Source organism: Salmo trutta, chromosome 2 (assembly GCF_901001165.1).
Source record: "Salmo trutta chromosome 2, fSalTru1.1, whole genome shotgun sequence".
Taxonomy (NCBI): domain Eukaryota; kingdom Metazoa; phylum Chordata; class Actinopteri; order Salmoniformes; family Salmonidae; genus Salmo; species Salmo trutta.
The window spans coordinates 21,689,105-21,704,775 of NC_042958.1; the positions used below are offsets into that span (position 1 = coordinate 21,689,105).

A 15,671-nucleotide genomic window follows, 5' to 3' on the forward strand; every position below is an offset into this window, starting at 1 on the left:
CCTGTCTGACACTCATAACACACACAGGACCAAGACAGGACCCAATGCCAGGCAAAGACCTCTGTCTCCTCTCTGGCTTGATTATAATGGCTAAAGAGTAAGCAAGGTCAAATAAAAATGTATTGGTCACGTACACATATGTTGAAGATGTTATCACAGGTGCATCGAAATGCTTATGTTTCTAGCTCCAACAGTGCAGTAATACTTAATAATACCAAACAATATACACAAATCCCTCAAATTTAAATAAAGGAATTAAGAAATATCATATGGCCAATATACCATGGTTAAGGGCTGTGTCCAGGCACTCCCCGTTGCGTCGTGCGGAGTACAGCCCTTAGCCGTTAGCCTTAAACCACACCACCTTAGGCCTTATTGTTTAATAAGTAGAATTCAATGGCTATAATTCATTCTTACATGTTCTATGTTTGAGCTGCTTTTGAAATCAAAACAGTACTGGCATTGTTGAATTCAATTATACTGATGGTTTAGTTAGCTAAACTATCAAGTCTGTTTGTTTGGTTACCATGCCAACTACTGTAGCTACAGTATCTAGTAAACTTGCTAGCTATTTCAGTGGATGTTGAACACTTTTCTAACAGAAAATGAACACATTTCTATTTGGCAAATGTGTTAAATTATAGCCATGGCATAAAAGGGATAATCAACTCGGGGTTCCTGGCGTTCTCTGGAAAAGAACAAAACTCTGTGGAAGGTCAGTTCCACTCTGCTAGCGATTCGTGTAGCACACCTTCCATGTCGTTCATTATTATCCCTACAACGCATAGCCCCTCATGGACTATCCCTTAGATATATACTGAACAAAAATAGAAAGGCAACATGTAAAGTGTTGGTCTTATGTTTCATGAGCTGAAATAAAATATCCCAGAGTAGACATTTTCTATACGCACAAAAAGCTTATTTCTCTCAAATTTTGTCCACAAATTTGTTTACATCCCTGTTAGTGGGCATTTCTCCTTTGCCAAGATAATCCATCCACCTGACAGGTCTGGCATGTCAAGAAGCTGATTAAACAGCATGATCATTACACAGGTGCACCTTGAACTGGGGACAATAAAAGGCCACTCTAAAATGTGCAGTTTAGTCATACAACACAATGCCACAGATGTCTCAAATTTTGAGGGATAGTGCAATAGGCATGCTGATTGCAGGAATATCCACCAGAACTGTTGCCAGATAATTTAATGTTAATTTCTCTACCATAAGCCACCTCCAACGTCCAACCGGCCTCACAACTGCAGACCACGTATGTTTATGGCGTCGTGTGGGTGAGCGTTTCATTGATGTCAACGTTGTGAACAGAGTGCCCCATGGTGGAGGTGGGGTTATAGTATGGTCAGGCATAAGCTACGGACAACAAACCCAATTGCATTTTATTGGCAATTTGAACGCACAGAGATACCATGATCAGATCCTGAAGCCCATTGTCGTGCCATTCATCCGCTACCATCACCTCATGTTTCAGCATGATAATGCACAGCCCATGTCGCAAGGATCTGTACACAATTCCTGGAAGCTGAAAATGTCCCAGTTCTTCCATGGCCTGCACACTCACCAGACGTCACGCATTGAGCATGTCTGGGATGCTCTGGATCGAAGTGTACGACAGCGTGTTCCGGTTCCCGCCAATATCCAGCAACTTTGCACATTCATGGAAGAGGACTGGAACAACATTCCACAGGCCAATCAACAGCCTGATCAACTCTATGCGAAGGAGATGTCACACTGCACATCAGATACTGACTGGTTTTCTGATCTACACCACAACCTTTTTGAAGGTATCTGTGACCACAGATTCATATCTGTATTCCAAGTCATGTGAAATCCATAGTTTAGGGCCTAATTGATTTGCTAATATGAACTGTAACTCAGTAAAATGTTAGAAATTGTTGCATGTAGGGTCTATATTTTTGTATATGATGGTGTGTATAGACAGAATGGACAGTATGTGAATAGAAAAGGTGTATGTAGCAGTAGATAGGACGAGCCCTGAATATAATACAGTACATTCTTAGAAAAGAGGGTTCCAAAAGGGTTCAGCGGCTGTCCCCAACACTTTTTGGTTCCATATAGAAACCTCTGTGGAAAGGGTTCTACATGGAACCAAAAAGGGTTCTACCTGGAACCAAAAGGGGACAGGTGAAGAACCATTTTTAGTTCTAGATAGCACCTTTTTTCTATGATTGTATACACAGTGCATTGGGAAAGTATTCAGACCCCTTGACTTTTTCCCAAAAATTTTACGTTACAGCATTATTCTAAAATGGATTAAAATGTTTTACCCTCTCATTCTACACACAATACCCCATAATGACAAAGCGAAAACAAGTTTTTAGAATTTTTTGCAATGTATGAAAAATAAAAATGAAATACCTTATTTACATAAGTATTCGGACCCTTTGATATGACACTCGAAATTGAGCTCAGGTGCATCCTGTTTCCATTGATCATCCTTGAGATGTTTCTACTTGATTGGAGTCCACCTTTGGTAAATTAAATTGATTTGGAGCATTGAAGGTCCCAAAGAACACAGAGACCCCCATCATTCTTAAATGGAAGTAGTTTGGAAGCACCAAGACTCTTCCAAGATCTGGCTGCCCAGCCAAACTGAGCAATCGGGGGAGAAAGGCCTTGGCCAGAGAGGTGACCAAGAACCCGATGGTCACTCTGAAAGAGCTCCATAGTTCCTCTGTGGAGATGGGAGAACCTTCCAGAAGGACAACCATCTCTGCAGCACTCCACCAATCAGGCCTTTATGGTAGAATGGCCGGACGGAAGCCACTCCTCAGTAAAAGGCACATGATAGCCTGCTTTGAGTTTGCCAAAAGGCACCTAAAGGACTCAGACAATGAAAAACAAGAGTCTCTGGTCTGATGAAACCAAGATTGAACTCTTTGGCCTGAATGCCAAGTGTCACGCCTGAAGGAAACTTGGCACCATCTCTACGGTGAAGCATGGTGGTGGTGGCAGCATCATTGTGAGGGGATGTTGTTCAGCGGCAGGGACTGGGAGACTAGTCAGGATTGAGGGAAAGATGAACGAAGCAAAGTACAGAGAGATACTTGATGAAAACCTGCTCTAGAGCGTTCAGGACATCAGACTGGGGCGAAGGTTCACCTTCCAACAGGACAATGACCCTAAGCACACAGCCAAGACAACGCAAGAATGGTTACGGGGCAAGTCTCTGAATGTCTTTGATTGGCCCAGCCAGAGTCCGGAGTTGAACCCGATCAAACATCTCTGGAGAGACCTGAAAATAGCTGGCATCCAACCTCACAGAGCTTGAGAGGATCTGCAGAGAAGAATGGGAGAAACTCCCCAAATACAGGCATGCCAAGCTTGTAGCGTCATACCCAAGAAGACTCAAGGCTGTAATCGCTGCCAAAGGTGCTTGAGTAAAGGGTCTGAATACTTATGTAAACGTGATATTTTTTTTTTTTTTTATACATTTGCAAAAATATCATTCTTGCTTTGTCATTATGGGGTATTGGGTGTAGATTGTTTGTGGAAAAAATGATTGAATCCATCTTAAAATAAGGCTATAACGTAACAAAATGTGGAAAAAGTCAAGGGGTCTGAATCCTTTCTGAATGCACTGTACATGTGAAGTGGGTAAATCAGTATGCGAACATTATTAAAGTACCCAGTGTTCAATGACTATTGACATAGGGCAGCAGTCTCTAAGGTGCAGGGCAGAGTACCGGGTGGTAGCCCGCTAGAAACAGTGACTAAGTTCAGGGCAGCGTACTGGGCGGAGGCTGGCTAGTGGTGACAATTTAACAGTCTGATGGCCTGGAGATATAAGCTGTTTTTCAGTCTCTCGGTCCCAACTTTGATGCACCTGTACTGTCTCCGCCTTCTAGATGGCTGCGGGTTGAACAGGCCATGGCTTGGGTGGTTAAGATAAGGCAGAGGGCTAGCTATTCAATATTTGGATGGGGGGGGGGCAGGAGGTCTTTGTAACTTTGTAGAATCTGGCGAACAATAACTGCTCTTATAATGCACAAAGAAAAATGAACAGTGAATCAAAAATATTTGCCCACACCTAGGAAAATTATTATGTGGAAATAACAGTTGAAGCATCATCTGCCTCAAAATATTACAGAGAACTCTGTGATCAGTAACAGAACATCCTCATTCTTTCAGAGCAAGTACACAACAGGCATGTCTTCTCTCCCTCCATCTCTCCCCTCCATAGACATACAGCAGTATGGTAAACAATGTTAGGACACGTGAAGAGGCTGCAAGGCTGTATGGCATCAATAAATGATGTGGTGTGTGCTTACAGCGCTGTGCACGGCATTGTAAGAGACATGTTATGGTAGAATAAGCATGAAACTTAAAATATGGCAAACTGATAGCAATGAATATTTAGGATTATTGAATAGCACTTGTTACCCTGAGTTAGTCCCCTTTGGTGCTCCTTGCATATTCTGTGAATAAATGCATTTCTTTTACTGCTCTTTTTTTCCATTGTAGCAATGAATTTGCTGCAACTGAGGTAAAATGAGAGAAAGAGAGAGAGGGAAGAAAAGTAGTTCTCACAGCAGACAATGAACGCCTAACCAGCTCAATTATCACAGATCTAGATGTGTAGTCTGGAAATAACATTAATCAAATTACTGTTTTATTGTTCTTACACTCAATAATATAGAACTTATCAGTGGGAAATTAAGACTTAGTGTAACACAGAGGTAAAAATACGCCAGAGGGAAAAATACTGAGTTGCTAACAGTAAATGTCAGATTACATTAGAGATGCACTATGCAGAAATCACTCCGCAATTTCCTAGTTAGTAAAATTCTAATAGTTTGCCTACTTTCATTTTATGTGACAAAACAAGCAAGTCCAGTGTAGAGAATCATTGCACCATCTAAACTGCTGCGAAATATATTTTCCATTGTTTGAAACTGGTGTACAAAACCGAAAGTAAAAGACGCAAAAACAAAACTTAAGAATGGGAAGCATAGAAATAGCTTCTTAGAACTGCTTTCGATGAGAATGACAGATCTACAACTCACATTTCTATGTGAATTTGGTCAGGTAGCCCAAAAAGTAACATATTGCAGATTTAAAAAAAGACAATGGTCCTGCTGTACAAAAAAATGGAGAGAAAGAAGATAAGAAAGAAGAGGTACGGAAACAGAGACCAGACAATTATGGCCCTCTACTAGGGAACATCAGGAAAATACAATACCGTATGTAATCTCCTGTATATAATGGGCATTATAAATACATATGTTTATGGAATCAAAAACACTTTCTATACAAGTGTTTACTTTCTATATAAGGGCTGTACTCAGATCAGCTTGAATGGTCAATATAAATATTTTGTGATGAAAGCCAAGATAGACACAGTATTTAGATATTGTCACAGAAGTAGACAGTGAGCTGTGGTAATCTAACTGTTATGTTTGCAAAGTGCATGCTAGTCAATAATACATTTTTTGTGAGCAATCAGAGAGCTCCATCCACCTCACCTTAACCCAGGGCTTCAGGACACACTGGGGTTTCTCTGAACAGATACTTCAAAATATGTTTTCCTCAGAAACTGCATGGAAATAGCAGTCATTGGTTAATAGCTTATAATGGAGCTTTGGTTCTAAAGGAAAAATCTAGGGATACTATTCATAGTGCACATACTATACACTGTGTGCTTGCCTTGTGAACATATTTTGCTTAAATAAAAGCCAAAGGGATTATGGGTAGAGCCTTCACAATCCAATCATGAGGAGAGAATGCATTCTGTTTCCAGGGGCTGGCGGGTAGAACGGCTTCCTGTGCATCTCAAGAGAAATACAGCTTGACCAGCAGATAACGGAATGAGAGAGAGAGAGGTGGAGAGAGAGAGAGAGAGAGGTTGGCGGGAGAGAGGAAGAGAGAGTGAGAGCAAGAGAGAGAGGGAGAGAAAGAGGGGGAGAGAGAGAGCGAGGGAGAGGAAGAGAGAGCTCACCGAAAGAGTGTGTGAGAGAGAGAAAGATAAAGTGTAAGAGAGATAGAGAAGAAAGAAATAGGAGGGAAAACAAATATTCCAGTCATGCTCTGTTCCTAATTTCTCTTGTCACCATTTGGTCTCCTCCTCACCGTTGTCCCCGGAGATGCCGGGTGATTGATGGCCTAATCCAATGACTGTATTACAGACGCCTCATCACACCCTCTATTCTTATCATTAGCAGTTAGCCTATGGTTACGTTCACAGCTCGCTGTCTAGTGCCGGCCCCTGAGATTTAAGGCTCTGGCCTTTAGAAAATATTTAACATGATATTGAAATCTTGACAGTGGCTGAGAAGTCAATCAGGTAGACACGGTGCTGACCAGCACTGCATTTTTAATTAATCAGACTTACTGTACTGTGGCTGGCTGTGTGTGTGCCGTGGCTCTGTGTGTGGGTGTGTGTGTGTATGAGTGAGGGAGTGAGTGAGTGAGTGTGTTTATGTATTGTGGCTCTGTGTGTGTTTGAGAGTGTATGTCAGTGTGTGTGTGTGTGTGTGTGTGTGTGTGTGTGTGTGTGTCTCCTCTCTCCTGGAGATGAATACAAATGTAAATATAAAAAACTTGTTCGGCTATTCCGAGGCCTTCCAACATTAACGTTATGCGTTATGACCTGCAAATGGATGCCATTGACTACAAAGGCAGGATGAGGGGGAGGGAGTTGGGCATTAATGCATCAAACACCGACATGCGTCTAACGCAAGCTAACTCCTCTCCCGGTTTCCATCCCATGATTCCCATCTCATCCCAGGGAAAATGTTTAGGGGGCATCTCGGCACATTAGTTCATACAGGCAGAGATAATGTGGCTTAACATAGGATCTGTGAATTAGGCATTGGCTTAGGAACCAATCCCATCAGCCAAAACCTGTTCTTCTCTCAGCCGGCACAGCCCCGTTCCCCCGCCATCATTACCCAGCGCTCACGTCTGCAGAGCAGCAGAGCCCTCCAGAATGACAATCACTACTCCTCTCCCCCGCCCGCTTCTCTCTCTCACTCTCCCTTTCACTCTCTCTCTCTTTGTTTCTCTCTCTCCTCCGTAGAATGCTGCAGCCATGGAGCGAAACACCAAGACCTCTTATTACCAAGGACACACTGACACAGAGACAGAGGTGTACTGTACTTAGCGCTAGATTACAGAAAGACTGTAGCGGAGCAGAAACACAACCACCAACCTCTGTCTTTCTCTCACCTTCTAGTTAGTTACATCACGTAGCTAGACAAATAATGGGGAAAAAGGAGGAGGGTGGGGTATATTTATTTTGTTTACTTTATGTTCTGTAAACTGTGAGTAATGTGTTATAAATAAAAAATAGTGTACTGTACTATTCTTACTGTGCATATATTTCCAAACTATTCTTTTAGTTTTTATTACTTATTTGTGAACATTTCTGATAATGTCTACTGTACTGTTGAAGAGAGCTTGCAAGTAAGAATTTCTCTCTCTCCTCTTTGTCTCTCCTTCTCGGTCTCTCTCTCGGTCTCTCCTTCTCTCTGTCTCTGTCTCTCTCTCCTTCTCTGTCTCTCTCTCCTTCTCTGTCTCTCTCTCCTTCTCCTTCTCTGTCTCTCTCTCCTTCTCTGTCTGTCTCTCCTTCTCTGTCTGTCTCTCCTTCTCTGTCTGTCTCTCTCTCCTTCTCTGTCTGTCTCTCTCTCCTTCTCTGTCTGTCTCTCTCTCCTTCTCTGTCTGTCTCTCTCTCCTTCTCTGTCTGTCTCTCTTCTTCTCTGTCTGTCTCTCTTCTTCTCTGTCTCTCTCTCTCCTTCTCTGTCTGTCTCTCTCTCCTTCTCTGTCTGTCTCTCTCTCCTTCTCTGTCTGTCTCTCTCTCCTTCTCTGTCTGTCTCTCTCCTTCTCTGTATGTCTCTCTCCTCTGTCTCTCTCTCTCCTTCTCTGTCTGTCTCTCTCCTTCTCTGTCTCTCTCTCTCCTTCTCTCTCTCTCTCTCTCTCCTTCTCTCGGTCTCTCTCCTTCTCTCGGTCTCTGTCTCTCTCCTCTCGGTCTCTCTCTTGGTCTCTCTCTCCTTCTCTCGGTCTCTCTCTCCTTCTCTCTGTCTCTCTCCTTCTCTCGGTCTCTCTCTTGGTCTCTCTCTCCTTCTCTCGGTCTCTCTCTCCTTCTCTCTGTCTCTCTCCTTCTCTCGGTCTCTCTCTTGGTCTCTCTCCTTCTCTTGGTCTCTCTCTCCTTCTCTCTGTCTCTCTCCTTCTCTCTGTCTCTCTCCTTCTCTCTGTCTCTCTCTCTCCTCTGTCTCTCTCTCTCCTCTGTCTCTCTCTCTCCTCTGTCTCTCTCTCTCTCTCTCTCTCTCCTCTGTCTCTCTCTCCTTCTCTGTCTCTCTCTCTCCTTCTCTGTCTCTCTCTCTCCTTCTGTCTCTGTCTCTCTCTCTCCTTCTGTCTCTGTCTCTCTCTCCTTCTCTGTCACTCTCTCCTTCTCTGTCTGTCTCTCTCTCCTTCTCTGTCTGTCTCTCTCTCCTTCTCTGTCTGTCTCTCTCCTTCTCTGTCTGTCTCTCTCCTTCTCTGTCTGTCTCTCTCCTTCTCTGTCTCTCTCTCTCCTCTGTCTCTCTCTCTCTCTCCTTCTCTCTGTCTCTCTCCTTCTCTAGGTCTCTCTCCTTCTCTCGGTCTCTGTCTTTCTCCTCTCGGTCTCTCTCTTGGTCTCTCTCTCCTTCTCTCGGTCTCTCTCTCCTTCTCTCTGTCTCTCTCTCCTTCTCTCTGTCTCTCTCCTTCTCTCTGTCTCTCTCCTTCTCTCGGTCTCTCTCTTGGTCTCTCTCCTTCTCTTGGTCTCTCTCTCCTTCTCTCTGTCTCTCTCCTTCTCTCTGTCTCTCTCCTCTCTCCTTCTCTCTGTCTCTCTCCTTCTCTCTGTCTCTCTCCTTCTCTCTGTCTCTCTCCTTCTCTCTGTCTCTCTCTCCTCTGTCTCTCTCTCTCTCTCCTCTGTCTCTCTCTCTCTCTCCTCTGTCTCTCTCTCTCCTTCTCTGTCTCTCTCTCTCCTTCTCTGTCTCTCTCTCTCCTTCTCTGTCTCTCTCTCTCCTTCTCTGTCTGTCTCTCCTTCTCTGTCTGTCTCTCCTTCTCTGTCTGTCTCTCTCCTTCTCTCTGTCTCTCTCCTTCGCTCTGTCTCTCTCCTTCTCTCTGTCTCTCTCCTCTTTGTCACTCTCTCTCCGCATCTCTCTCAATTCAATTCAATTCAATTCAAAGGGCATTATTGGCATGGGAAACATATGTTTACATTGCCAAAGCAAGTGAAATAGAATAAAAAAATTAACAGTAAACATCACACTCACAAAAGTTCCAAAGGAATAGACACATTTCAAATGTCATTGTATGGCTATATACAGTGTTGTAACGATGTACAAATTGTTAAAGTACAAAAGGGAAACTAAATAAACATAAATATATGTTGTATTTACAATGGTGTTTGTTCTTCACCGGTTGACCTTTTCTTGTGGCAACAGGTCACACATCTTGCTGCTGTGATTGCACACTGTTGTATTTCACCCAATAGACACAGTATCGGAGTTTATCGAAATTGGATTTGTTTTCGAATTCTTTGTGGGTCTGTGTAATCTGAGGGAAATATGTGTCTCTAATATGGTCATATATTTGGCAGGAGGTTAGGAAGTGCAGCTCAGTTTCCACGTCATTTTGTGGGCAGTGGGCACATAGTCTGTCTTCTCTTGAGAACCAGGTCTGCCTATGGTGGCCTTTCTCAATAGCAAGGCTATGCTCACTGAGTCTGTACATAGTCAAAGCTTTCCTTAATTTTGGGTCAGTCACAGTGGTCAGGTATTCTGCCACTGTGTACACTCTGATTAGGGACAAATAGCATTTTAGTTTGCTCTGTTTTTTATTAATAATTTCCAATGTGTCAAGTAATTATCTTTTTGTTTTCTCATGATTTGGTTGGGTCTAATTGTGTTGCTGTCCTGGTGCTCTGTGGGGTCTCTCTCTTCCTCTTTATTTCTCTCTTCTCTCTGTCTCTCTCTCTCGTCCTCCCAACCCACTTCAAATAATCCCTCTGAAATGAGCTGTGGTTATGCCTGAGCATACCTCCCATTCTGCTAGCTAACCCTTGGAGTGGCCTGGTTCACTTCAAGATACTGCCTTCTTCTCAATTGTCTAAAAAAGTATCTCCTCTCTCTCCTCTCTTCGCCTACAAGCCTTCATCTGGACTAATTGGAAAATACTTGACAGGTGAAAACAATATGGTAGAAGCTCATCATTAGGCTGGCTTTCACCTGGTCAGTTCTTTCAGATCAAAGCAGGTGTAGTAGATGGAGAAGATGAGGAACATACAGACTTTTAAGCCATTGAGAAAGGGAAAGTGATTATGGATCTCAGTGTTAGTACCTGCCCAGGGCAAAATCTTTTTCATGCTGTAATCTCTGAAAGTTCTACAAAGCAGTGCAAGGGCATCACATATCCTTTTTGATAAATCGACTGCATGGAACAAATGCACTTGCCAAACGTCCATTTATATAAATGTATCAACAAAAACAAACATAGCTTACCTGGAAAACACCATTACCAACTGAAGGCAGTGGCTATAATGTTTAGTTGAAAGCAGAACCTATCATATACTGTATAGATCAAAGTCCCTTTATTGACTTGCTTTGTGGCAGGTGAAAAACATCTAGGTGCAAAAAACCCAAACAAAACACAACGTGAAAAATGAAACAAGTACGTCTAGGAAAAATTGTGTTTTCCTGGTGAAATGTCAAGCTTTACGTGGAGCTAGACTTCAAACCGAGCAGTTGACATTTGTGTCTGTTTGGCTCTGCGTTGGGTGTAGTAAATATGAGGTGGGGGGGAGGGGGGGTATAACAGAACGTCAGGGAAAACCTGACAGATAAGCCTTTAAACAGCATCTGATCTGACACACACTGGATCAACTGTGAGTCTAAACAGCATCTGATCTGACACACACACACACACACACACACACACACACATTTACACTGAGCATAAAGTATAAAAAATACTGTATAGTAGGCTCTATTGAAGTACTTTACTAGGGTATTGTAAAAGGTAGTAGCCTACTGTACATTATCTAACAGTCTGTTCACTTGGCCTTGCTTTGCTCTCTGGTTGAACAGAAGTAGGGAGGAGGGGAGAAGGTGGGCCCAGTGTCCCTGCAGCGGTGTTGGTAGGTGATATATGCCTGCCTGCCTCTCCACTGGTGCCCCTGCACCACCACCCATCTCCTGGGGGATCCTCACAGGAGCCGGCAGCCATGGCTTAAATGGGAAAAAGATGACATTGAGTCATAAAAAAAAATATATATATATATATATATATATAAAATACTGCTGCAATAGTTTCCCTATAAATTGTTAATGTACATTGCCTTCCTAAGGCTCTTTTTTCTCCTCTCACTGACGTTGATACGGTGGCTGAGGCTAGGGACTGAAATCGAGCTGAGAGAAAATAGGGATGAGAGCAGAGAGATAGAGATAGAAAGAGAGAGAGATAGAAAGAGAGAGAGATAGAGAGAGAGAGAGAGAGACTGGAGTGAAGAGAAAGGAGGAAGGCAAAAGGCAGGAAAAGAGGGGGGAAGAAAGGGGGGGTCCAACATCAGAGAGCCGTGGTCACAGCAGTTCACACAAGACTTTCTTATGGACACAATAGTGACCCGAGTCACACTGAAGGGCAGTGTCATAAGATAATGCTGCTATCTCATAAATGACAATAACAATGCAACAGCCAACAGGCCAGCAGTAGGGTTGTGGAACAGTGAGGTACACGGAGGGCCAAGGTAAGAAACAGTATCTCCATGCATTATTGAGTCAGTCAGTGTACTATGTCTCCACCAATAGGAGGGTTACATTCTGTTGTTCTCTCAAACCAGGATTGGTTGGAAGTGAGGTGATATGAGGAGAATAGGTAAGTGAGGTGATATGAGAGTGGGGATCGGTCTAAATTAAGGAAACAAGGAAAACTAAAGAACAATTTTCGAAGACAAACAGTAATGCACATTTACAGTACAGTAATTCTCATATAGTTATATTTGTCCATCATATAAGATCATTACAATGACAGTATAATGCGATTTGATGTGGCCTATACCTCTTTATAGGCCACACCTTCCACATGACACAGAGTGACTAACTCCAAAAGGCATGTTCATCTGAAATACATCAAATCTGAGAAGATTAGGAGGGGCAGTGTGTTCTTTTTCGAAGGCAGTAGATCTCTTTCCCTTTATAACGGCTTCATAAAAGAGATTTCCCTTTCACAGACAAAGTCAATATCTTATAGCAACCTCTGGCTCCTTTGTTTCAAGTCCCTGTGCAATACATGTGTCACATCACTCAAACAGACTGAAAATGAGAATGAGCGTGTTTTACCCAAAAGGCTTTGCAAGTAAGAACACTTTCCTTCTTTACAGGATACGATAATCAAACGGTTATGGGAGAAGAAGAATACGATATCAGGAAACAGATCTTCAAGAGAGAGCGGCATTTCAGAGATTGACCATACCTGTCATAGTCTGCCTAAATACTGCTTTTATCTCCATAGAATGTGTGTAATTACCACAGATGGAGACTGAGAACCAAGTTAATGCTTGACATACTGCACAATGAGCAAGAAACTATTATAAGCCAGGCTTTTCCTCATTGGCTGTGATTTCAAGGTTTCTTTACAATAAAGGAAACCTGATTGACGGTGAAACGTCCATCCTACTGAGAGAAAGAGATGCTTACATGAGAATGACAGTAACACTGTAAAACACATTAAAACATAAGATTCTAATACAATATCCAGTACACCACCAGAATATTCCAGTGCACAGAAAAACATTTAACCAAAACTAAAAAAAAGTTTTTCTGGTAATTACACATCAGGTTTCCACATCAAATAATCAACATTTGCTTGTACACACACCTTCCAAATATCTCACTCTGCCTAAAACAATATTTCAAAAAAAGTGGGTGCTCTCAGTCCCTCTCAGAATGATTGTGGCAGGTTGTTGCAGTCCTTCTTTATTCAGCCTCTCCCATTTCATCCCAGTAGAGCAGAGCAGAGGAAGCATTAGAAGCACTTTCAGACTCATTCTGGTCCATCTGTCACTGCTATTAGAGACAGTGTCCAGCCTCAGAGCCTCAGTGTCTCGCAAAGCACAGCCCCATAAAAACAGCAGTGGAGTGGACCAAGACTACAGCATTTAAACTACAGCACACCCCTTTAAACCCCCACACACTGCCACACACACACGCAAGCAAAAATGCACACACGCACGCACACACACTCGCACACACACACACATTCTGGCTGTTCCGGCCCTGAGGGAGTGGTTGGGGGGAGCAGAGGGAAAAGCAGCAAGTCAGACAACACTTACCAGACACGCCGCCATATGTGGTTCTCTTGCCACGGCCAATGCCAGGCCAAGGAGTGCCGTCTGCCTTGAGCCCCATCAGCCCAGATACCGTGTTGGTTGCAGTGATGCCATCTGCACCACCTGCAGGGACACGTTTAGTCATTAGCTGTGGGGGAACGGGCATAGGGCTCGGCTACGCCAGCCAAACCCAGGGCCAAATCAACCAGCACCTTAAAGGGTCCTGCAGTGCACTGAGGAGCACAGCAGGGCGTCTGTTTAGATGCCTGTGGACTTTCAATGTGCCAAGTAATTCCATTAGTGTCTCTATGTTGTTTGGGGTTGTGTCGATCACTTGGCTTTCAAACGAAAATGGTGCAGAAGTGTTTTGTGGGAGAAAGAGAACACGTTCATATGAAGCTGCTACGGTCACTACATGAAGCTAGCTGACTGTAAACTACCAGTTCCATTCTAGGGTGGTCAGGACAAAACTATTATGCACAGTTCATGTAAGTCCATCTCTAAAAAAACTAAATGAACATCAAAAAGACACAAAACAACAACAGATCATTTGAGTACAGTATATTCAATGAACATTGATTTTAGGTTGATCCTAAATGGCATCTTATGCCCTACTTAGTGCATTACTTTTGACAAGAGCCCTATAGGGGGTTGGTCAAAAGTAGTGCACTACATAGGGAATAGGGTACCATTTGGGACTTAACCTAAGTAAGTGGGGCTAGTTAGCGTACCTTCGTGGGCTGCCATGGCTATATCCACAATGTTGGTGACGTTGGGGGTCAGTTTGGCGAAGAAGGGGATCTTGACAGCTTGTCTCACCCAGCGACAGATGTTACGCACCAACTCTGTATCCTGAGGAACAAAGACAAATAAACGACAATAAGAGATGGCGATGGTGGTAAACGAGTGTAGCCGACTGAGTGAGGTGAGAGAAGAGAAGAAAAGGGGTTGGAGTTGCATAATGCTACTGGTCTGTTATCTGTTGGAACTTGGGAGTGGATGGGTAGAAAATAGTAATGGTTTCTGAACAAGCCCCTCAACGGTAAGTTATTCAGGTTAGGGTTCACCCCAAATGTCACCCTATTCTGTATATGAGCCCTGGTGAAAAGTAGTAATTCGCCATTTGGGATGCCGACTCAGTTTTCACATGGATGTCACACTGTTAAATCATTAGCACGTCTCATCTAAAACAGGTTGGCTGATGAGGTGGCATTACCAATGGGCAGAGGATCTGTTTAGGGTTTTTCCCCCAGAAAATCTAATACAAAATCAAATGTATCAGCATCATCCCTTTCAACATGCCTGTAATGGTGAAGCTTATTATAAAGCTTAGTCAGTATTTCTCTGTTTTACAGATATCTAAACCCAACTTCAAATCCGTTAATTATTTGTTGTTTGGAGCCCCCTATTGAACCCGGTTCCTTATATTGAGCACTACTTTTGACCATAGCTCTATAGAGCATGTTATTATTACAGAGGCTCTTGTACCTCCCGTTGCTTCTATACTTCACTGTTAGTCAGCCCTCCCTCCTCTCTTCATCTGTCTGTATGTGCCTTTCTTCTCTCACCTCATTCTGTTTCCCCGTTCTTCTCTCTCTCAGCCCTCTTCTCACGCAGTCATCTCTCTCTCTGATCCTCTCTCCATCATCTCTTTATTTCAGAGGAAATGGGCTTATTTTTTGACATATCCAATAACTGTTGGTATATACAGCCTTGAGCAAAGGGTTTTACTCTACTGTATAAAGAAGTGATAGTTACAAGGTCTGTGTGCAAAGTAGATTGAGCACTGAGGTCAGTCTCTCATACGGACAAAAGGTTAGCATTTTATTTTTTAAACCATTAGCAATAAATGGATTTGTAAAAAAAAAAAAAAAAAAATGGAGGGTCCTGAAAGAAAGAAAATACATTTCCCTCTGAATATTTCCTTTCTATTTCCAGGTCATGCTGTGTGATTCAGTAGCACATAAAAAATAACAGCTATTTGTAGAATGATATTTGGCCTGCGTCTGAACATATACTATAAGAGTGGCACTGAGGGGTGAGGTGTGGGGGAGGGGGGAGAAGGGGTGAGGTGTGGGGGAGGGGGGACTAGGGGTGAGGTGTGGGGGATAGGGGTGAGGTGTTGGGTAGGAGACTAGGGGTGAGGTGTGGGGTGTGGGGGAGGGGAGAGAAGGGGTGAGGTGTGGGGGAGGAGGAGAAGGGGTGAGGACTAGGGGTGAGGTGTGGGAGGATAGGGTTGAGGTGTAGGGGGATAGGGTTGAGGTGTAGGGGGATAGGGTTGAGGTGTAGGGGGATAGGGTTGAGGTGTAGGAGGATAGGGTTGAGGTGTAGGGGGATAGGGTTGAGGTGT

General features: G+C 43.3%; 1 protein-coding gene across 3 annotated transcripts in view; it reads right to left on the reverse strand.

Annotated features, from left to right (window-relative positions):
- Window positions 1–15,671, reverse strand: part of dpyda (dihydropyrimidine dehydrogenase a) — a 216,110-nt gene that overhangs the window by 43,783 nt on the left and 156,656 nt on the right. For 2 of the 3 annotated variants that reach the window (XM_029698324.1, XM_029698334.1), the window contains exons 17-18: window positions 14,053–14,173; window positions 13,325–13,444 (exon numbers count right to left, since the gene is read on the reverse strand). In XM_029698324.1, the coding sequence (XP_029554184.1) occupies window positions 13,325–13,444; window positions 14,053–14,173 (241 nt within the window). Of the gene's footprint in view, window positions 1–10,978; window positions 11,223–13,324; window positions 13,445–14,052; window positions 14,174–15,671 lie in introns of those variants that run through there. The other variant, XM_029698344.1, reaches the window with a different exon arrangement.